The sequence below is a fragment of the Polyodon spathula genome, chromosome 20, assembly GCF_017654505.1.
Source record: "Polyodon spathula isolate WHYD16114869_AA chromosome 20, ASM1765450v1, whole genome shotgun sequence".
In the NCBI taxonomy this organism is placed as follows: Eukaryota; Metazoa; Chordata; class Actinopteri; order Acipenseriformes; family Polyodontidae; genus Polyodon; species Polyodon spathula.
In genome coordinates this window covers 1,119,096-1,143,512 of record NC_054553.1, presented here as the reverse complement: position 1 = coordinate 1,143,512, position 24,417 = coordinate 1,119,096, and the positions used below count along the sequence as shown (strand labels likewise).

The following is a 24,417-nucleotide window of genomic DNA, read 5'->3' as shown; positions in this document are numbered from 1 at the left end:
TTCATATAGTCTACGCTGCAACTTATGAGAGTCTTGGATCCAGACAAACTGTGTTACAAAGTCTATGAATTCCATTTTTTGACAGTACACACGAAATCATAAATAATGTACTTGTCAAAAGGATGCTTGCTCAACGACTGATGCTATCAAACGTCACCCCAAGTCAACACAGTTGTAATACCAAGAAACAACACAACTGTTGCGCAAAAAGAAAAAAGAAAGAACAACAGAGCTATGACTCTGCAAAGTGCGTTGCACCGTCCCACATGTGGTGAGACAGGATGAGGACACTCAGACCTAGAGCATTCTGCTGGGGCTTTCCCCCTTTTCAGGGCATGCTTTCTGTAATCCTGTCCCATTTAACAAACACATGACAAATCTACACACACACACAAAGTGTAGCAGCTGGTGTCTCATGCATTGAAATGCTGAAAAGCCAATGACACAGGCGATACTCATAACACAAGAATCACCTGGAAGTGATCTCCCTTGTGGAGCAATATACTGGCATTCACCCCCACATCCCTTTCTGTGTAAATATTCAACAGTATGGCAAACAGCAAAGGATGTTATAAAACAGGCAAATACCTTGATATAAAGGTTAGACAAGCTAAACATGCCCCTTAGAAAACTAAGGTCAGGTTAACAAATAATTACCTCTTTGTGAATGATCTCATACTATGTGGCAAAAAACTAAACCACACAAAGAACAAAAATGAATTCATGAAATTAGTTTTATAGTAAACCACTATTTTCATCACATGTCCAGTCTCGACCAGAAAAGCATCAAAAACACCCTAGACATGATAAGCAGCTGTTATTCTATTATTATTTCCAAGTATCAGCCTCTGGTTTCACCATGCTGGGGTGAGACGTAGTCTTGTTATCATCTGTTCCCATTTTGTACTATGAGTCAAAAAAATTTCCTCCAACGATAGCAGTCATATGTCATGCACTGACATGGTTATTGAAACTTCCCAACAAGTTTGCTTGGGGAAGAGATATGACTTTGATGGGCAAAGCAGTAACTTGCTGGGGAGTGCCCCTGCACAGTATGATAACTGCCGAGAGCAATCTATAAGCAGCAGCCAGTCCGGAAGACACAGCAAAGTGACCAGCACTCAGCAGCATGGTTCCTGTCAGTTATCACACTGGGCAATCTAACAAACACCACGGAGCTGCTTCAACTGCACGCTTCTATAGCATCAGTTTTGAATACAGCAAAGCAATTTTTTCTGCTTTAATAAATATTATTTTAATCGTGAAATATCTATTTTTAAAAAACGTTCTTTTGTAAGCACTTTGGGGCATACAATGGAATCGCTTGTTTCTGCGAGAGTTGTTTATTTGAGTGCATTGTTTGAATTATTTAGTGAACAAACCCTAAGGGAAGAGTTGCATTTAGACACGATGCTATCGACAGTAACCAAAACCTGGGGGTGCAGGTACTGGTTTCGAAAACTAGCTGGAAAACAAAACTCTGCTTTCAAATTTTTTACAAAAATGAAATAAAGAAAGTAGATGACCAAAGTCACTTCCATGTGACACTTTCGTTTTTTTTAATGGAAAAACCAACACAAGTGGTGTCAGGGCAGGGTTGGTAATAAGATTCCTACTGCACAGCAGTGTCATCTATTCCAGGTTTTACTACCAGCTCGAATAGCCACAGTGTATAGGTAACAAGCTCAGGTAGGTCTTATTAAACCCATAGTAAAAGCAGCAAGGGATCAAACTGCTATACAATAGAGGTCTTATTTTCAACTCGGCAATGCTCAACCTGTTCCTGTCAAGCAAGAAAAAAAAACTTTCCACAAGAGGCATCAAAAACTAACAACAATTCCAGGAATAAACAAGGTATTGCAGCTGTTACCAAACACAAAAATACAAAAATACAAAAATAAAATGCTTACAAAACTGTGTAATGCACAGGGGATGTGGGATCCAGAGCTATCACTATTCCACTGGCACACTCTAATTCTTCAAGAAAGTACAGTCTTTCTGTTCCTGGGTTTCTGAGCACACTGACACATTGGCAGACATTTAAGCTTATGAATGGGATATGGGGAACATTAGCTTAAATGAATAGCATACAAATAAAAGTGGGTTTACACTGAATACAATTGCACAATTTCCCGAACGCAGACAGATAAAAGCAATCTGCTAACTGGAAGATATCCAGACTCACAGGAGAGGATTCCAAAAAGCATTATCAATCCCATAAGAAACATTATATTAAAATAATTAGAACAATAAGCAGAAGTGAAACCCTATAATGGATGGACTGCAGCTGTGTTACTGCTCAAATGCGGCACCAGATGGCATAAGGGATGAATAGAGGAAACTACCAAAGATAGAAAAATCCCTGGGCAATAAACTGAGAACCTGAATTCAAGGAATTTTTTATGTTAATAGGGGGATTTCCTTGTGTAAAAATCAGTGAAAGTCCCCAGACCTTTATACCTGGTGGGCATGTTTAAGAGCAACACACGCTGACCTTCCGACAGTTTGTAGCCACAGTGCTGCTTCACAGATAACAGAAGAACGGAGAGGGCTGTAGTTTTACTCCTCTGAGGCACACTCTCTTGAAGATGGGACCCCAGCAAGCTTTTATCCCAGAGGGAAGTGCAGACACAGAACCTCTTCTGAATAATTCAATTTAGGCTAACAAACTGCTGTTAGAAACAGAGGCGTTCTCTGCTAGTCATTATGTTTTTACAATTGAGTGTTTGAATGGATGCAGTTGCTAAGTCGCGCAGATGTAATGTTTCTGCTGGATCAGACAGTTTTCATGGAAAAAACCAACGATGTGATTAAAACAGTGTACGGTGAGAGCACCCAACTGATAACCTTTGAGTCTGGCTCTGCAGCAACAAACACATCTCAACAGACCATTGCACATGTGCATGATGAAACCAGGCAGCAGGGATCATTTCATGTGCATGTATCCACTGAGGGGCCTGTGTTAGGGTTAGGGATAGGGTCAGGGTTAGGGTACAGAACCCCCTGAAAGTCTAGAAAGAAGAGAGTTACAACAGTCAATTCTCAGCCTTACCAAAAGATGAATCTCATCATCACCACAGGACAGCAATGGCCCTTACCTGGCTGGATTTGTCAAATGATAAAAAGCAGAGCTTGCAGTTTGTCTCATACTAGCAGCAACAGGGTGCCCGGGATTAAGTGACGCCAATTGTGTGCAAAGGAAACACGCAACTGGATTTAGGAAGACGTTGTCTGCGAGGCTTGCCGTGAGGGTGAATCATGACGACACGAGCCCTACGCACGCTCAGCGCAGTTCCTCAGAAAGAAGAAGCCGCAGACAATGGGGGGTGGGAGACGACAATGCCCCACACAAGAAAACAGTCTGCGACAAGAAAAACTAAAAACAAAGAAATGTATTTTTAGCGTCTCTCCTTTTGAAATTGGTCAGAATAAGAGGAAGCGCACACACACATACACAGACACAATAACCACGGGGCTGTGTTTTCATTTCTATAATGTGCTGAGCGGAGAGACAGGCTGAACATTACATGATACTGGTTATGTTTTTATAACAAGTACAGTTTTAAATATAGTATTATATTAATATAGCATGAAATGGACCAGTACAGAAAGAGAACTTTGGATATTACGCTAGTGTTTCTATCACTTGTTCAACTCCTGATAAAATAAATACTCTTAAAACCACTGTTAGTAACTGTCTCCCTCTGCTGGGCAGTCAAAATAATACAATGAAAGGCTAAGGACATCATTATATTATTATTATTATTATTATTATTATTATACCACCTAATTTATACATTCATTAAAAACAGTTTTGAGAGAATACATTCTAAATCAACTGTCAAATCATTCTATTTCTTTCATATAACCCCTTATACAGTATAAAAACAAGTATTGTTTTCTTTTTTACATTTAACGACTGCAGCCTATTAAACAAACTCTTTGCAGATGTACATGATCTTGAGGAAGAAAACAGACTAACCTGCGAACAATATGACGTGTCAACGTGCGGATTTCACAATCACAGATCGGCTGTGTATTGAGTTTTGCCATTTATACACACTGTCTGCAAATGTGTGATGAATACCCTGACAGCAGCCTACTGCATTTGTGTATTGTGAATCGTGTGTATTAAACCGCATTGAAACACACAGAATACGTTTCTGCTCCTATGCCGATGCTTTGGTTGAGTTTATTGCACAGGCTTTGGTTATTGCACTGAAAAGCAAATGGGTTATTTTAATTATGCATGGCTTCCTTCAATTTACATAGTTGCAATACCTGTTTATTTGTTCATCCAAAATCAAAATGTCGATATGCAATACAATAACGGATTATTTTATATTACTATAATGAAATGTAGCACCATAGCTTTTATTAATGTAACTGTTATCCACTTATGCGTGGAGCATAACCCTAACCCTTATCTTTCTGATAATGAGCAACAAAAAACGAACTGATATTTCCACATGACACCACTAGGGTGTGCTGTAACATTTAAACTGCAGAATATATTGAGAATTTCAATACTCTCCACTGTTTCATGCGGCGTTGAGTTGCTTATATATTGATGAAGATGTTGCCTTATCATGGCTATACATATTAATAGAATGTGCTTTGTTGTATTATGAATAATAATAATAATAATAATAATAACATGTTAGCGTGAAAGGTTCTCTCTGTGCTCTTTGAAAAGGTCCTTCCACAAGACCAGAGAATAAATACCCAATTCATCAAAACATAAAGACAAACCACAACACACCACTGTTTAAATGAATAGCTGATTCCTCAGGCCCAGACCGCTCATTTGTTTTCTGCTCCTGTAGGGGGCTGATAGGATTCTGGGTTCTACAGGCACCCCTTGAAAGCCAGTGGGTTAATTTAGTGATTCCACTTGCCATTAACTGGGGTGTTGCTTGATCACACAGCGTTGTTGTTGTTACATGTCCTGAATACAGGTCCTCAGCCTCCTTTGGGTATTGGGGTTCAGGGACAGCATGCTGTGTGCGGAAGATCCCTCTCGCTGCTGTTCAAACATGTCTCAACATGTGGATTCCCAGGCTCAACATGGGTCTGAGGTGGAGCCCTGGAGGCCTGGGGGTGCTGGCCTAAAGATGCCACAATCCGCTTGCTTTACTCATGTGTTTTATAACTCCTCTTTTGTTTCTTGGTTTCAGCTAAAGAGGCATTTGCATTAAAAAGCTTTGCCAACAGTAAACACAGGGCAGGCAGGTAGTATACAAGAGTCTAGCACCTTCAAACTGATACTCAGCTCACAAAGAAGAGCATTTTCACACCTCCAGACCCTGCTTCAGATCCTGTCAGGATACCCAGGCACATCAAAGATTAGCCCTTCATAGGGACAGCCATTGGGTACAGAGAGGCAGGGGAAGAATAAGGATGCAAGGGCACTAGTTAATGAGATGAATGTCGCTTGTTATGGCTAGCTATAATTTACAAATGGGTAAGGGACCGGAGTTTAGTGCTTCTAATTGGGGTTTGTGGACTTCTTTACTCTGATCCTCTGATTAGGCAGTGATTGCATTATAGTCTGTGTAAAAGAAAGCTACTAATGCCATTGCTGAGGCATCATTATGAGAGCAAATTAACGTCTGTACGAATGTGTTGTACACGAAACATGCACAGCCCTATTGTGAAACAAGTGCAAAGTCAAAGGAGCTTTTCAAAAGTTAATGCTTCGAAAACTAGAAATAAACACAAGGCAGTTTAATTTGCTTGCTTTTTATATTATTATGTTGATTGAAAGGCTGATTTTTTTATGTTTAAAAAGTGGGATAAAAGTCCCAAAGGTGAATAGTTTGAGATGAATATCTGTATAAATTAGCACAAAACACACATTCCTATGAGTGAGAGGTGGTTTTGGCAATGAAGGTCCATTCTCATTGGCTTACAGTTTAACTGCTTCTTACTTCGTTATTGAAAGAGCCAGCTATGTGTCCAAAGTGGCAGGTCTCTGACCCTCTTGTAACGGACGCTTCTAATCCGAGAGTCACTTCATTTGTTTTAGTGGATGGGAGTCTGCGTACATCATCAGCTCTGCTGTGGTAAGTGCACTTTCTGTGTGTCGCGCAGGACAGGAATGTAACCACAGACGATCCTGCAGCTCGGCTGGCCACTTACGCATGGGCTGTGTGTACCTTCAAGCAAAATTCCGCAAAGGAAAGCAAGATAAAAATAGACGCCCCTCACAGACGGTACAAAAACAATCAGAGATTGAGGCTTCGCAGATCACAGAAGTCACTGTGGTGACCTGTCACGGGAGAGGAGCGTCTCGGTTATTAATTGTCGGACTTAAAAGCAGGGATACCTCTGGAGGTCCTGAAAGCTATCCACTTACAGCCTGTGTGATCTTCCCTGACGCTAACCATGTGTTTGGTTTTTCATCGCTGACTCTCCCCTGGTCAGCAGCCCAGAGAACTGAGACCCCTAGCAGTGCACGAGGCTGGTCAGCTGAGCCCAGGCTTCAGGCCTCCTGCAGCTGAACACATTCCTTTCCTATAACCCCAGCCCCCATGTGGGGTCCAGGGCACACAGGAATCGACGCTTGGCTTTGAGATGACTAACAGGTGTCAGGCAGCCAGGAAAGGATACATGCACACCAAGAACTAAAATGGTCTCTAGTTAAAAAGGGGGAGACAATTTTGCCATTTGTGCAGATAGTCAAAACAAATCTGCTGTGTGATTTTCAACATGTTGTTGAAATTGTGATCGTTGCTGTAAAATCTAATATCCAGGTCATGGGTAACGCTTGAAATACACAAGACTGCTCTGGTGACACACATTGTGACAAGCTGGAGTTTCTCATAAATGAAACAGAATATACTGTCTGTATAAGACATCACTGGGGTCTGCTTCTCTAGCATATCAAACTCTGATCACTTCGTTCAGGTTTTAGTGTGCTTATGATGTCTATCTGTTTTTATATCTCACTAATGTGAAGTGATTTTTCTGTTTGTTTCCATTAAGACCTGCTCTCCTTTGTAAAAGAAGAGATAAGCAGCTGATGTGATTACCCTGTAAGTAGCAGAGGGAATTAATGGGATAACTGAAATGGTATCAGTTACAGTGTATCTGAAGTTTGATTGGGAGATTCTTATTTACTGTGTGTTCATTCCCATCAGAAAATATTGAATTGCCTGATTCTTTTCCCAAAATATTTATTTAGAAATTCCAAAAAAATATATATAAGAAATGACAAAAGTAATTGCTTAGTACTGCTGTAATTATTTATGAAGTATCTTTCAGTATTTCTATACCTTTATTCGGAACGGACCTTGATTTTTTATTTTCTTTTGCCATACTGCAGAATGCATTTCAAGTTTGTGTGTTACCACAGAAACTGCAGAACTCACCTGATCACCATCAAGCCCCCCCCTGCCCCTCCCACACAGACATCATCATCACCATCTAAGTGCTAACTGTCGTGGGAAGACTTCCCTTTAAACCCAAAGCTATGCTTTCCTGCAATATACCTTATATAAACCTGTCAAAATCCCACCTCTTTTGTTTCAGTGCTTGCCGTGTTAAATATGCACAAAATGAATATGGCTATTAGAATTATTTACACTGTGCTTTATTTGGTTCTAATTTGCTATCATGTAGCAACTGTAGGTTTTTATTGTGCATCACGGGCAATTCACGTGCCAGAAAATGCATTAAACTGGACCGCATTGACAGGCTTGCTATTTATGAATACAGTCACATATACTTACAATGAGATGTTCCAGCCCTGAAGCAGCTGGGACAGGACTTACTGTAAAGAGAGCTCTGCTTCAACACACTGTCCATCAATTCACTTACTAAACCACTGTGTCACTCTTCTCTGATAGGCGGAATTAAAACTGATTCATGCCAGCTTTACATCTACCTTTTTTCTTTTCTTTAATCGTACTGTATGTAAGGTTCAAACACACACCACACATTTCTGAGCTCTCCAGCAGATATCTCACTCTGCACCTGGGAGCAGTAATGCTCAACGCAAAAAACGGGAACCTGGAAATAAACACGCAGAAATGCATTTACTTTAAGTAACTTCACATATAAGTTTCCTAGTCCGTAGATATAAAACTCCTGTCCCTTCACTGACCTTGAGTTTTCTAACAGTACACTAAATGGAGAGCACAGAGAATGAAACTATTTCTTTGTAAGAAAGACAAAAGGCTGTTCACAGGGGAAAATACTGCTATCTAGAGTCCAACCGAGTACTAAACATGGGCCAATGGATTCATTTTACAAATGGCAAATTATCAGCACAAACTCATAACCTGGATATGTGTGTTGTCACTTTGAGTAAAGCTTCATTAAGTAAAACTCTTAAGATAACATGTAAGTTCATGTCCTTTAAAGAGCCTGTGTCCAGCCCAGTGCTGGGGGCAGTACATTAATGATAGTCTGCTTCAATGAATCCTCCTAAGCCTGACAATTCTCAGGATGGGAACAAAGTCAATTTGTGGAGCTACAGTAACAGCAGAATAAATGCATTGGGTCTAACAAGCCAGCCCTACCTATTACAGGCCAGATTTCCTTATAAAGCTGTGTGAGATCAAAGAGTTGGTAGCAACTACAAATTAAGAGGCAGGGCTGTAGTTTGGGTTTTAAAGAATGGTTTGAATTACTACCAGCCCAAAATATCAATTACACCATGTCAATATCATTCCTTAAGCAGCACTATCATTCCAACAACGTCTCCGCAGCGGTGTAGTAAAGCGGCCAACACTGCGGCATTCTGCACTAAGACAAGAAAATAAACTGTGGTCTTGATAAAATCCCACAGCTCTGTCTGTGTCGGCTAAATGCTAAATGCTGAGGCCCACGGCTTCTCAAGTGTGCAGCGAGCCCTTATCGGAATCTAGAAAGCAGCCTTTAGGAGTAATCGGACCTTGCATCTCTGTCTGGCGCTCCCAGAACGAAGCCTCTTTGAGTAAACATGACAGTGAGCTTTCCAGTCTCTCTCCTTTCGAAGATAATGAAGCGTGAGAGATTTTACTTTCTCTTCGCTGAAAGGCTTAGTACTGCTGTACAACCAAAAACGGTCATCTTAAAAAAGAACGTCTGACAAGCAACATTGTACCAACATTCCCATCACATAAAACTCAATTGAATTTCAGGTTTTTTTTTTAAGTATTTAATGTCAAAGGAGCTGCATAAAGATACAGAGACACCCAACACTCAGTTTAAAACCACACTTCAATTCAACATTTATGTAAAATGAACAACACAGCCCTAATCATTATTGAAAACTGTCACACGTTTCCCTTAAGTGGGATTTTACTGAAAGGACCCCCCTAACCCCCCAAACCCTTAACCAATGGGCATACAGTTTATTATCAAGCTGTCTTTCACAATAAGGGGGAACACTTGATTTCGAATCTTCCTAGGAAAGCTGCTTGTTTTGTGTGTGTGTGCTGTACAAAACTGGTTCAGATAGCTGCACAGAGATGGTGAGCACTACTGCATCTGTGATCAACAGACACTTCTTAGAGAAGACATTCAGAATTAACGCAGAGGTAAACAGAAATGACTGCTCTACAGTTAGTGAGGAGGAGGTCAGTATTGTTCTTGGGAAGCCTGCATCTACCCAGGAGTCAGCATGGTTTTTGGGCAGCTTGCATCTACCCAGGAGACCACTTTTACTTTTGTGTCTTCCTGCACCCCAATTAGTGCTAGAAGCACAGAGACTAACTGTATGCAAATAAAAAAAAATAGAATTGCCGTCTCCAGCTCCCCACTATGAGCCATATATCAACGTGGGTCAACACAGCCATACCTGTCTAGACAGCCGTCCCCTGTGAAAGAATTCTGCGGGCCTCTCTCTATTCGCAATAAAACTGTGTGTGGGGTGGGGGAGTAAAAACTGAACGTCTGTTTGAAGAAGAAAGGGTTATATATTTGGTGATTCTCTTTTAAACAATACAAATTGTCTGAGGCCCTAGTGAATGGGATTCCCCTCTTTGTCTTTTGGAGCCCCAGAGATAATGAAGCAGGTTTGTTATTGATAGCTACCGCCTGCCAGTGGGAGTTGTTTCTTCAGCTTGTCATCTGCAGCTGGTTGGGGGGGGGGGGGGGGGGCTGTGGAAGATAGAATCTCTGGAGGGGATCTGTAAAGAACATACTAACTGTGAAGGACTAGAATCCTGAAAACAGAAATAAGAGAGCTGAAAACACCTCAGAGACTCGACTCTTCATTGAAGAACCCCTCTGTGTGCCAATAAACTGTGATCTGCCACCCAAATGACTGGATCAATCAGAGTAAGCCAGTCTAAACTAGAGGACAACAAGGGTCAATTTGGAGTTTTTCCCTTAAATGGCCTAAGGTTAGGAAGATTAGCTAAATCTGGCCTTGATAATAAAAAATAAAATAAAAGTAAATGCATGCTGCACTATACTTGGCTGGTCTACCTTTCAGTCTGTTGTCTGGTGTTGGATGAAACCTGGTTAGCTGGAAAAGTCACCCAAAGGGGACCAGAGGTCCCTTAGTTCCTGGAGAATGATAAGAACGGCTTCTACAAAGAATGCTCAGCTAATTAAGACAGAGATAGAGATGGATACATCCTGGGCAGCAGCCTGTAATCGAAAAAAACAAAAACACATAGCTGGAGCTTTATAAGATACAGGTAATCCTCTCAACACACACCCAGCATAAAAGCATCATATATCACGTCACTGTGGATTGGCAAGGAGCAACAAGCAATGTAGTGATACTGGGGGGATATCTCTGAGGGGAGTGGTTTGTCTTTTTAAGTGGGGAATAGAAAATGAGGAAGGATGTTGGAGGGAAGTTACAAATACAGCTTCATACTGGGGAATAGTTTGGATTTCATTTTATTGGTACTAGTGAGCAGCCACAGTGTGCTCAATGGTTAAGTCATCCCTTTAGCAGACAGCTAATCTTGTACACCCTGAATTTCAAACAAACACCGGCATCTGGAATGTAATCAGCCCCCCGCTCTGTCTCGGCATGCAATCCTCTGTGCTGATTTTGATCTTTGTGAAGGAAGTTAGTGAGCCCCCTCGGGTACCGTCCCACCACATCAAGAGATCCTGGAGAGCTGGGAGCACCACTACCCGACTCACTGCAGACAGAGCGAGAAGCCACAACAAACAGCCACACTGCTCTCTCATCCACGGTGAAAGATATGGAATCTCTGTGACTCAGAGCTTCAGGAGACAGGCGCGGCGATCAGCGAGTAATACCAGCTTATTAATCCACCCCCTGCTGCAGAACGAATCACCAGAATGCTTCAAGGCAGCCTCTTTCTTTATTAAACTGCAGTATTAATAGACAGGACTGACAAAAGCCACGTTCTCTACTACTGGTTCCTCTTGAAGTCCAGAGCCGAGGCAAAGCGCTTTTGTGAGTATACTGGTAAACCATCTGATTCGTGATGTGAAAGCAGACCAATAAAAGGGTAGCTCGTGTTACCAAGCCTGCAGAAAGACAGCTTTCCTGCTCCATGGCCATCCACACAGGCAGATGCAGTATCAGCATCTTAAATTGAACTCTGTTAGGAAGCACAGAGGAGCAGGGAAATAGGGGCTCAGAGATTCAATCCTCTCTTCATTTAATTTCCAGCAGCACCAGGTCACAGAGAGGTCTCATGAAAATTCTTCATCTGATAATGACCATTATTGCCCCCACCTAACAATACGGAGCCATTCAGGCTGGGCTAGGGACTGAAAACATAGAGGACAAAGGACAAAAGGGGGGTCAATTATCAGGATCATTAAACACATGTGGATCCCCATATCCAATTGACTTCATGCTCAAAGGAAAGGTTCCTTTAATGAAGGATATACCATTTAACTTTTTAATGGTGCTTTAGTGAATAGGCAAGCAACCCTAAAGAGTTGGGGCTGAGGAACTCTTGGAAGGCTAGAGCCAAAGGCTACCATTTACTGCTTCACAGGCTACTGGAAAGACATCCATACGAAGCAACTTAAACACAAAGCATCTACAGCATTGTACAGAGTGATAAGTATAGCATTATTTATCCTGGTGCTGTAGAGGTGAGGGGATTGAAAGAAAGAAAGAAAGAAAGAAAGAAAGAAAGAAAGAAAGAAAGAAAGAAAGAAAGAACAAAGGCAAGTTACTTGCCGGTACTGCAAACTCAGAGAGCATTGCACATTTGTAAACTCTTTCTGGTCAGTGTGTCATGCTTGAAGTCATATACACTGTGTATTGTAATTCAGGACTGGAGAATTCCTGTGGTGGTCTCTTTACTAAGAACAGAGCCTACCTCTTAGGTCCTTTATACGACCTGGCCAGATAGAATGATTTAAAACAAACCTGTAACAAGAAATGTTGGACATTGTGGCGAATATGTCTTAGTTTGTTTTATATTTCCACCCGTCTCTTGAGTCCACAATTTCATTTATTAAAAGTCAATCAGTTAAAAACAAATTGGTTTAAGGTTAACAATTTTTTCATATATATTATTCTATGATTGAGTTATATTAATCATATAAATAGATTAATATATATATCTATATATATATATATATAATTGATCAAAATATATATGATTTTTCGACTATAACCTAAGGTAAAAGCCTGTTTTACCCCACTAGAAAGTACCACAAAGCCAGCTCGGAAGGGAGCCCCTATGAAAGTTTCACCCCCACTCCCAATACTCCAGGTCTTTCCTCCCTGTAGTCACACTGTTTAGGGAAGGTTGTCATGTTCACAGACCCCTCCCTGTTGTAAGTCCTCCACCCCCTTGCTGTCGCCTTTGTTCACTCCCTCATCTACTGCACTCTGCATCCACCAAGCAGGGCGTGGGATGGAATGCCACCCCCACCCCCAAACACAACTGGCTTTCAGGTTATCTTCATACAACTTTAATGTTTTGTTAAGGACTGTTTGTGGGGTTTTTTAAGCCCTTTTAAATGAATTAATTATACCAAGTTTGCATTTGGAAACTTTTATTGGCTTGGGGGGGTGGGTATTAAAAGATTATTTTAAGTTTATTTAACCCACAAAAAAAACAGTGCTTAAAAACAGTCCTTAAAGTGTGGAGACTAGAGCCCTAAGTGGCTCTATAGATGGGAATGGCATTGAGGGTTAATTTACTGCTCTGCCGTTTTGAGTTGAGCTGTCTCTCTAACAATGCAGTCTAGAGTTCTATATGGGTCTGCAGTGATGATATAATTTGCTTATTCTGCAGGTGTTCTGAATAACTGTCAAGCATTTGACCTTCTACATTAACAATCCCCTGACTCATTGGAAAAGGTGCTGCCTCCTAGCACTACCACACAAGGTGTGATGGTTAATGGGCTGTGTGCTGCGTGATGAAAGGTTAATTTTCAAGCTGAGTTACATCAAGCTTGTACAATGTAATAAGCCTGCGCTGTTTGAAAAATAAGTTGCTTTGTTTTCTTCTTAGAGGAGGGATCACTCGGTGTTTACAAAGACAAACACACTCCCTGTGAATTATAGGAAGCACAGAATGCAGGGTCAGACGAGCCCTAGATTGCATACATACACATCAAAGTAGGACCAATTTATTTAATACTAGAAAAATAATCTCATCTAAAAAGTGAGCTTTGCTAAGCCAGGTGCTGGTGGAGAGGCCTGGTGTGAACAACAGGTCGGTATATCCACTCAAAGATCCTAATTAACAGTCACATCAGACTGGCAGGGGCCAAATTACACACCAAGCCCCCTGCCTGCTCCTCTATAAACATTGAGGCTGGCTGCAGGCGTCCTGAACCTCAATATGTTCCAACACAGCCTCCCCTAATGTTCTCATTAACAGTAATTAAGATAGCAATAGGGTACTTCTTTTCCAGGGAGCCTGTTAAATAAACAGCTGAGCACAGGAGAGGATTAGACCAGCTTCTCCCAGCTGTGAGAGGAATGAAGAAAAAGTAATCCAAACAGGGGGAGCGGTAATTAACCCTCTGCTCATACAGCACTGTATTAGCATGCTCTGAAAAAAAACCCTGTGCACCTTATAAGTGTTCATGAAAGATACCAGACATCCTTATACAGCGTTCAAACCAACAGCCAGACACAGCTGTTTGCTGCTAGGATCCCACCCAATTTTCAGTAAGATTCCCAGGAAAGCATAAGATTCTGTTGGAATTCCAATTCCTCCCCCTGCATGTTGCATCAGGAGGTTATCTGTGAATAGAAAAGATATGGCAGCAGCAAGAACATAGTAAACAACGCATACATTCCACTTTCACTCGACAGCAAATACACTCCCCGTTCACACTGCCACGTTGCATTTGGTGTGCAGTAAACACAGTAGAGTAGTAACAGCAGTGCACAGCAAGCAGGAAGCCTGAATATACATGTCTCAGTAACTAGGGAATCGCTGCACAGTATAATGAAGACAATGCCATTTCCCTATCCCCTCCAGCGTTCTGCATGGTACTTCTGCATTTACCAATACCTTCTTCACAGATATTAGGTGTTAGCCCAGCCTTACCATTCTTTGTTATTCTTTTACAAGGTACACCACAGAAAGCTTAGGACTGGTGTTCCAAACACACACATCAGCTATGCATTGTCTATGAAACCACTACTGTACCATAGATAGGACAGCACATGAGTAAATTCAACGACAAACGTGCATGTATAGTCCTAAGCTGCACATTTTGACATTGCGCACAGAACTTGTTTAAATCTTATTTACTGCCCCCTGAGTTACCATGCATTTCCACAGCCCTGGGGTATCCACACCCTAACAATGGCTGGGTAGAAACACAGGACCACATGCTCAGGGTGGAGGGTGATTCCCCTCGGGATAAACAGGGGGGGTTAGGACCCCCTCATAGCTAACTGTTCATAAGAAGAAGTCAAGTGAAACTTATCAAATTAAAGCCAGCGATTGCAGTAGTAGATTCCCGGAGTTAAAGCATCAGGTTTATCTCTGACTAGAGACGGGAACACAGCACTTTATCTCAGTGAAAGATGTACAAGTACCAGCATAGCTGCTTTGTACATTTGATGCGTGTGTCCTGGGAGCTTCACCTGAGACCTCCTACTTGCAGTTCAGGAACAGTAGCAAATATGCTTACAAAAAAAAAAAAGCTGATCACTTGGGGTGAATGCTTTGTGAATACAGCCCAGTGACTCACATGTAGACTACTGTCAGACCCATTAAAAAAGTTTGCTGTGTTTTTGCATCTATTTTACCATGCTTCTCCCATGGTTATACTGGCATGCATTTCCCAGAGTTCACCCTGGTTTGCAGTATTTCTGAATATACTTTACCATACCTGGGTGTGCTCTACAATGCTTATCTTTGCTTTACCATGGCTTCACTGTGCTTTGGCACACGTGTCTATGCTTTCATTGTGCTAAGCTAGCAAAGTAGTCTTACCTGATAATTGTGGATCAGACTTTCAATTTCACAATTACAGATTCTCAGGCGTCACTAATAAAGTCGCCCCCAATGCTAACTGTTTCTATAATTAAGCTGCATTTACACAGCGTTGGTATTAACTGTGGTACAGAATGTTACCGCAGTGTTGTATGCTTTACTTATAGGCATGTAATGCTGCACTTCCCTATAATTTAACAGCTGTATGCCACAGTAAATACTACTGATTAAACTGGTGTTATAAACGGGAGCTGCACAGTAGCTGCGTCTAGCGTGTGCTGCTGCAGTAATGTGTTAGATTGTTTGCGCAGACTGGAATGATCAGAACTAAATCCAGTACATTTCCTGGGCGCATCCTTTCACAGTGGCAGCGGTGACTAAGTCAAACACGATGCAAGGTGATAAGATGACAGCTTTTCATGCATCATAATCATTCGTCGATATTCCAGGCGCTTGTGAAGCTGGAGTGTAAAGGGGGGAGGGGGGGCTCGCTTTTTACAGGTGGCAAACAACTTAGCAACTGCATGTTCTGTGGGTGCAAGTGTGAGTGTGAGACGAGTATGCCACTTTAAAAAAAAAGTGTAATACCTAGCAAATACCGCACCTCCTGAGCCACTGCGTACGTGGAAAGATTTTGTTTTATTTATTTAAAACTATATATATATATATATATATATATGATATATATATATATAATATATATATATATATATATATATATATATATATATCGTTTTTAATTTAAAAATACTTCAATCAACTGCAATCGTCCTGTTTATTAGTTATTTTTAACACGCGTGCACACAGACCACAAACAGAAATAGAAACACCGGGCTAATTTCTGCAGACTAGCGTTAAGGTAAATGGTCACGTTGTGGTTTTTCTCCGGTAAATTTGAACGCATGCTCCAGTTATAGCAAACAGTAGTTACAAAGTAACACTACTGTCGCTGCAGTTGTTTGCATGGTTACACTTTTCATATCGAAAGAGCAATAGTTTTTTTTTTAATGATCAAACTAACTCTGATAGGGCAATGAACAATCTTTTAATCTGCCAATATGCAGAAAATGTTTCCGTATTTTATTTATTTTTTTTTTTTTAAGAGTGCTAATCTGTTTGTGTCAGTTATATTAACTTACCAGTGTATTGTTGTTTATCAGTGAAACCTAAATGTGCAATGCAACTCGTTTCTAACAAACAAAATAATGTTTCCAGAATGTAAAGGACTTCTGTATTTTCGTGACATGTACTTTTATTTATAAAATGATGGCGTTTAATTAATAGTTTTTTTTTTCTTGGTTAATGTATTAAAATTAAAAATTAGAGGGCTCGTCCGGGATTTGAACCCGGGACCTCTCGCACCCTAAGCGAGAATCATACCCCTAGACCAACGAGCCGATGCAGTCCGAACTCTGCTGGCCGCTTTTGTCAGCGCACCCAAACGAGTAAATGCGTGGAATACAAACGATAATAGACCAGTCCGCGCTGACTGTCATAGCAGGGACGGGATTAGGGATATTGTAATCACGCGGTTCCAATCAGACTCGTTTAGTAGGCGTGGACCGCATTAGACGGGAGTGTGTATGTATAGAAGAAGAACGGTTATTGAAAATGGCCCAAAAAAAGAGTATCGGGTTTGTTTGTAAACTCTTCAGCGACACCACGCGCTAAACTCAGCTAATCTCAAATCCTGCTAAGTGGGTGTGCGGCTTGCAGTGCAATGCTAATAACACGCGTACACAGCGGCGTGGTGGAAGCGCTAGATCAGGTGCATCCCTCGTGTACTGGTACCAGCAGCACAGTTCCACGTCTGGAGCCTTCTGTCTGTGCTCGAGTGCAAAGACGTTATACGCTGCTTTGTATTTGTTTGCCCTGCGCGGTTTGGGGTAAGCATGTTGTAACTATTGGAATTGTAGCAAGCACTGGGGTTGAAGCTGTGATTTAAAACTTAAACAAGCTGTTAACATAATAGCAACCGAATGTGTGGCTTCCACAATACACAGGGGTTACCGTTTTGCTCGGTGGCTTTCAGCACCCCCACTGTAAAAATGCTTCTAGTTAGCTAGCCTATTGTTTTTGCGCTGGGGTTACCCGCGTTTAATCCTCAAATATGTAAAGTATTATAGACGTTGATTAATTGCTTGGCTCTTTCGAGTCGATATGCTGCAGTACATGCATGCCTGCATTTGAATGGCACATTTGCAGCTATTACTAAATGTATTATTTATTTACACCATGCATCAAGCAGCTAATGCCTATAGTTTGACACCATTGAAAAGATTTACCACGTGAATGAGGATTTTGGTATACTATGCATTTAATATTATTTACAATGTTTATATAATTCTATTTTAATGTACTAGAGTTTTCTTTGCTCTACAACTATTTGCCACACATTCACTATGAATTGTTGTACTTTACTATGTTTTTACTAGAACTTTTGTAAGAGCAAGTTTATTATTAAAAACAAATACAATAAATAATATTCTGGACATTCTCATAATGTCTTCATTTATGGTATTGCCTTTTTGTTTAGTTACAACTAATCAAATGCATTAGAAACAACAGTTTCGATTTGAATGGAGTAACGCTGTGCACGTTTTTTCTTTTTTTTTTTAAATGTTTTTTCTAAATGCTGGAAAATAAAAACTCAATCTGTTTTATTGGGAGGAAAAAAATACCCACAAGCCAGCCAAGATTTGGTTTTATTGAATCAGAGAGACAATGAATTAAAATGTCTTGACATAATTTAACATCTTTTCATAACACGTATCCCTAAAACAAAATCCTAGCAGTAACCGGTTACCTGTTGAAGGAGTTCCAAGACCTCACGAACCGGGATTTCATGAGATTATAGATTGTTTCTGTTTGCCATTTAGCCTTTGAAATTCTCCTGCCTCTTTGGTGGCGAATGTTTGTGGATTATTTTAGAAGAGATTATTTAATTATGACACTTTGGAGCTAAATCTTGTGCAAAGATCATTACCTGTTATCCAAACGGCTTTCACTCATGGGATTACATTATGATACACCATACCGTTTGTTTCGTTAATTAAAATGACTTGATGAATAGATTTTACTTTGACCTAATAGCCTATGCATTCCATGGATTCACTGTGCTTTGGCACACGTGTCTATGCTTTCATTATGCTAAACTAGCAAAGTGATCGTACCTGATAATTGCTACTGCAATACAACTGCGACAATAAAACAACGTGTATGCGGGTTTAAAAACGAGAGAAAAAAAGGGTATTACAATAGTGGGGAAAAAATCATTTGGAAAATCAGACCGACTATGAAGGGAAAATAAATCATGTATTAAAAAGAAAACTCAAAATGTGTACACCAGCCATTATGTGGTACACGTAGGGTTCGTTTCTGGAAAGCTGCTGCAAAATAGTTAAAAGTGTTGTTTAGAACTTGGCTTCTCGGTTGGCAGTGATACCAGGTTTAGTAAGGATGTGTAGTAGTACCTCTTGTAAACACGTGGTTTGAAGCCCACTATAATAATTCATGATGAATGACATTTACTTTAAGTTAAGCAGTGGGCAGCTATCAGATTGTTACCAATATACCATTGCTCACATATTAAAAGGATGCTGCCTGTCTGGTCCTTTCAAAGGGCAGCGCCACCCAATGTTTATCTCTATTAAACTCCATTCGTATGCAGATCTGTGGCCTGCAAAGCTCTCGTTTCAAAGGAAACTTCAAAAGAATTTCAAATCCAGGCCACTTGGATTGCAACTGTCTTTACACCTCTAAATCTTTTGTCTAACACAATTTTGACGGTCTTAAATGTGTATGTTAATGCGAGGCAGGGGGGGCCCCCATTCTGGTAATTCATTAGAGGGCTATCTCTTTCTTTCTTTTGTGCGTAAAAATATTATGAGGAAAATTAAAACCTTACAAAAGGATTGCAACTGTCTTTACACCTCTAAATCTTTTGTCTAACACAATTTTGACGGTCTTAAATGTGTATGTTAATGCGAGGCAGGGCTGCCGGGGGTAAGACCGCTAAGTAACTCCAGGAAGAGAAAGAAAGAAAACAAGACATTTTAAAATACTTTTACTTTTGGAATGTATTACTGAATACTTGGCCCCCCCCCCCCCCCCCCCCCCCCCCCCCCCCCACCCCCCCCCCCCCCCCCCAGGTACCATGGTATTGCATAACCCTTTCCCAATAAAAATTTTATAATCAAATAAAATTAATATCAGTATAAAATTTAGTCTAAATTAATAGCATAAAAACGTTCAATTAATTAACGGTACCATGAAAATTACGTCAGGGAACGCCATCATTGCGGTAGTAAAGATATATATTGTCCGATGCTGTTACAAAATTAATGCGTCGCAGCGTCCAATATATATATATATATATATATATATATATATATATATATATATATATATATATATATATATATATATATATAGATAGATAGATATATATATATATATATATATATATATATATATATATATATATATATATATATATATATATATATATACATAATAGCGTACGATAGACAAAGCTTGGTGAATGTTGTCATAGATTATCTTCTAGAAAAAAAGGTTTTTAACACCGTTCAGTATCTAAGTGCAGTGTGTTAAGGTGAATTGGGCCAACATTACGTATTCAGGAAGTCTTTGAATTCAAAACGTTTGTAGGAATTAAAGTTATGTTTACCAAGTGGATTGGCATCTTCTAAGCGAGTCTAGACTCACATGTTGATTTCAGGATCACTGTAGGAATCGAGGTGTAAAGTGACAGTGATCTAGGCATTAGTACGAGCCGGTGCATTGATGTTGTGATCTGGGGAGCGTTTACCTGAGAATCGCCCCTTTCCATTCAGGGGGCGTGGCTAGGGGACGAGGTGTATAAAGAGAGGGCAGAGGCCAGTAAATTCATTAATTTGGGGCAAGCCTTTAGAAAAGTTACGTGGGGAGAGAAGAAAAAAAATGTTCCGCAGCACCGAATTTCTACTGGATTCTACAATTTGGAAGATTTTTTTTTTTGACATTGCGTTGGATTATTGAAGTGACAAGGATTACAAGAAAGAAAGCAGCACATTCATTCTGCACGCGTAATACACACACATTATAATTTTTTTTTAGGTGTTTGGAATTATTTTTGAGAGACAGCAGATCTTCAACATACATTTACTCCCATCTCCCAAAAAAATGGAAATGAGAAATCTCATCGTTATGCTAACAGTCCTTCTCAACTCAGAATATTGTGGCGCTATACACTGGCTGTAAGTATACATTGCTGTGTTTTATTTCGGCAAAATGTTATACTTTTTTTCAACATTTATACTGCACGATTTAAAAAGCTATCACTTTGTATTTATTTTGTTTAATTAAAGACGATAAAGCTGTGAGTGTATTGTGTCTTGACTGCATTGTGCAATGTCTTAAACGATATTAACGTGGTGTTTTCTTGCATTTGTTCGTGCAGCGGTCTTACAGTGAACGGCAGCTCCGTGGGTTGGAACCAGACCCATCACTGTAAGCTGTTGGACGGGCTTGTCCCGGATCAGTTGCAGCTCTGCAGGAGGAACCTGGAGCTGATGCAGAGTATTGTCCACGCCGCCAAACAGACCAAGCTGGCGTGCCAGAAAACCTTCTCCGATATGAGGTGGAACTGCTCTTCCATCGTGCATGCTCCCTACTTCACCCCCGACCTGGAGAAAGGTACAATAAGACCCGGCTTACTCATAGTAGAAAGAATTACGCTGTGTGTGTATAGCGTTAACTTACTTCATAAAGTCGTATGAAACTTGCTGAAATAATGTTACGTTTTACATGCCGCTTTGTAGTTTTTCACTTAACGAAAAATTGAAAAATGTGACGTTTCGAAATCTAACATGAAATGTTGTTCTACCATTATGGTAGACTTTTGCTTTATCATTTTGCAGTTATGTTAATAATAATAAATAAATAAAAGTATCGGAGCTTTCTGCATACTTAACGCTGTTTGTTTGATGCTTAGGTACTAGAGAGTCTGCGGTGGTCTTCGCTCTCGCCTCTGCCGCAGTGAGTCACTCCATCTCCAGAGCCTGCGCGTCGGGAGAGCTGCCGAGCTGCTCCTGCGGGCCCGCTCCTGCGGAACAGGCCGGGCCCGACTTCAGGTGGGGCGGCTGCGGGGACAACCTCCGCTACGGTCTGCAGATGGGGTCGGCTTTCTCCGATGCGCCCATGAAAAAGAGCCGATCAGGCTCGCAGGCTACAAAACTAATGCACCTGCACAACAACGCTGTTGGTAGACAGGTAAGCAGTGTCGACATTGAAGATTTTAAAACGCCATAAACCATTTATTACCCTTTTATTTGTGTTATTTTTTTTGCACACCCTAACTATTTTTTTTCTGTCTCCCAGGTTCTGATTGACTCTATGGAAACCAAATGCAAATGCCACGGCGTGTCCGGCTCCTGCTCCGTGAAAACCTGCTGGAAAGGCCTGCAGGATCTCAGTGATGTCGCTGCAGACCTCAAGTCCAAATACCTGGCAGCCACCAAAGTGATCCACCGCCACGTTGGGACCAGGAAGCAGCTGGTCCCACGCGAGCTGGACATCAGGCCCGTGAGAGAGAGCGAGCTTGTGTACCTGGTCAGCTCCCCGGATTACTGCAACGAGAACGACAAGCAGGGCTCATACGGGACACAGGACAGGTGTGCACGGCGTGGCTTATTTAAATATACCATATCGGAGCTGGCAAATGTTTGCTCCATTGGGGGAAAAACATCCAATAACTGCCACAAATAATAAACAAACTCGTAACCAGACTGTCCCAATATGTGCCTTGCTAGATTTTGTAGTCAGTTATTTTTAACATTGCGATTTCATTCTCGTGTCTTTTGCCGAATTTGATTAAGTAATGCACATGTGAATGTCCATGTTTTTAAGTCTAATTGTTTTGGCTCTTTTCCGTCCAGGCAGTGCAACAAGACGTCCAATGGCAGTGACAGCTGTAATCTGATGTGCTGCGGCCGAGGATACAACGCTTACACAGAGAAAATTGTGGAGCGCTGCCAGTGCAAGTACCACTGGTGCTGCTACGTCACCTGCAAGAAGTGTGAGAGGACCGTGGAGAGATACGTGTGCAAATAACAGGGATGCTCTCACGAGACCGTGAAGGAAAAGCACTATACACAGACTTGTTTCTAAAGATAGACGGTTGTCAGCGCTATGGCTTCTGAAACATTTATTGAACGCTAATAGACAACGCTGGTAATGCGTCCTCCACATCGTGCCAAAAATACATTGCAAGGAAGGCTGGTGAAAGAGGACTGGCAAAGAGGTGACACAGAGGAGCGGCTTTATTAGACCCTGTTCTGGGCTCAATAACCATCTCTTGTGGCTGATCAGTGTTTTGCGGATGTTCCACCTGGACAGATCTATGTCTTGGTTCAGTCGAGACTTTGTCTTGAACGAGAAGACCGATACGGGTCAAAGGCTGGACGTGATTGACTGAGAGCAGTAGAAGGGCTGGCTGTCTCGCTACAGAAGTAAGAAAGCCCCTCTTGGAATGGTGAAAGGGACTGAATGGAAACCATGAACTGAATTACAAAAAGACTCCAAGCGCCACCCCTCCTCCCCTCCCGGGTGCCTATAACTGTGCAAGCTTTGGGGATTTTTATTTTACCAGATCGAAGAGGGGGTTTTTTAAGCATCATTACACCAGTTGTGCAATTGTTCCTCTAACTAAACATTTAAGAGAAACTGTCCCTAATGGAGATCCATGTCTCTAAGTGGCCAGTGCATCCATCTTAAACGAGACCATAGACAAGTGAAAGAAATGTGCTATTGTAAAATGCAAAGAATTGAGCAGTTACTGTGTATAACACTTTAGTACTTGTACTGTTAACTAGATATTGTCTTATAAATCAGATCCTATTGTTTTAAAAAAAAAAAAAAAAAAAAAAAAAAAAAAAACTGGAGTTTGAAAATGAAAAGTTGTCATTTTCTATTTATTTTCTAATAAATACATGTTTTGTAAAATCTTGTTATTTGCAAAAAGGTGTGCATTTTTTTTTTTTTTTTTGGGGGGGGGGGGGGGGTGCACATATTTGGCAAAAAAAACCTGCTAAAATTACTTATGATACATTTGAGTGATCTTACCAAAAAGGCCACCCTTGGACATAAGCTAAAAAACATTTCCCATGTGCTCACCTTTACAAATCCAGGTTTTATTGCTTCATTCCCCCTCTGGATCGTATTACCAGATTGTTTTGTGAGATATGGAATCTAATATGGAATGCTTCATCAGTTCCCCTTCGTTATCCGCAATTAGTGTTTTTTTTTTTTTTCACAGCTTGGTGTGTCAAATATAAACACCAAGAGGGTTGGGTATGTGAAGATCCTGGAAATATACAGACAGTCTAGAATCTGAGCTTCTATGACAGACCTCTTTAAGTACATTATTTACAAGTGTTTCTGTGGGTCTCCATGCTGCGGTTTCTAAACCAACAATGAAAAATACCATCACTGGGGCCAGAGGACGATATCTAATTGTGGGATGACAAATAGAACCCAGGCACCACATTACTTCTGGTAATGAAGGTCATCAAAGTCCACTAGCTGCTCTCATAGCCGATAAGTACCATGCTGTTCCGGAGAAGCTGCCTCCACTATTATTCCAGAAACAATCCACGCCTGCTTTATTTATTTTGCTTTTACAGCGTGATGGAATGGTAGGCTTCACGGCAGGCTTGGGGAATAAGTGCTCAAGTAACTCAACACTGCACATGGCCCAGAAGCTTCATTTTTCACTGATAAAAAACCCAGGGAGTGGGCTGCTGAGAATTTATAGACTGTTTCTTTTCATTATGGATTCAGTTTTTGGAGAAAAAGCTTCTTACTCTATATGGCATTACAGCTTTTATTGATACAATATGTTAAAACCATAGCTGTCAGTTGTAAGTTGCAGATACACACACATATGAGTCATATTAATAAAAATAATAGGCTTTTTATATTTTGTTTTAAGCTTTTTATTTTTTGGGGGGGCGGGGGTGCTAAATATTTCAGATGACACTTGTGCTATTCATTTTTTTTATCTTAA

The 24,417-nt window shown here is 40.8% G+C and overlaps 1 protein-coding gene and 1 non-coding gene across 2 annotated transcripts; one reads left to right on the top strand and one right to left on the bottom strand.

Moving 5' to 3' along the window:
* Positions 1 to 16,675: 16,675 nt before the first annotated feature.
* Positions 16,676 to 16,747, bottom strand: trnap-agg. Its single transcript has one exon. It is a non-coding gene; the product is annotated as a tRNA-Pro (tRNA).
* Positions 16,748 to 19,965: 3,218 nt separating this feature from the next.
* LOC121295388 (protein Wnt-11b-like) lies at positions 19,966 to 23,178 on the top strand. Its single transcript, XM_041219940.1, has 5 exons — positions 19,966 to 20,608; positions 20,812 to 21,047; positions 21,346 to 21,623; positions 21,732 to 22,024; positions 22,289 to 23,178. The coding sequence occupies exons 1-5, from the start codon at positions 20,535 to 20,537 to the stop codon at positions 22,461 to 22,463; spliced, it is 1,056 nt and encodes a 351-aa protein (XP_041075874.1). The 5' UTR covers positions 19,966 to 20,534; the 3' UTR covers positions 22,464 to 23,178.
* Positions 23,179 to 24,417: the final 1,239 nt, after the last annotated feature.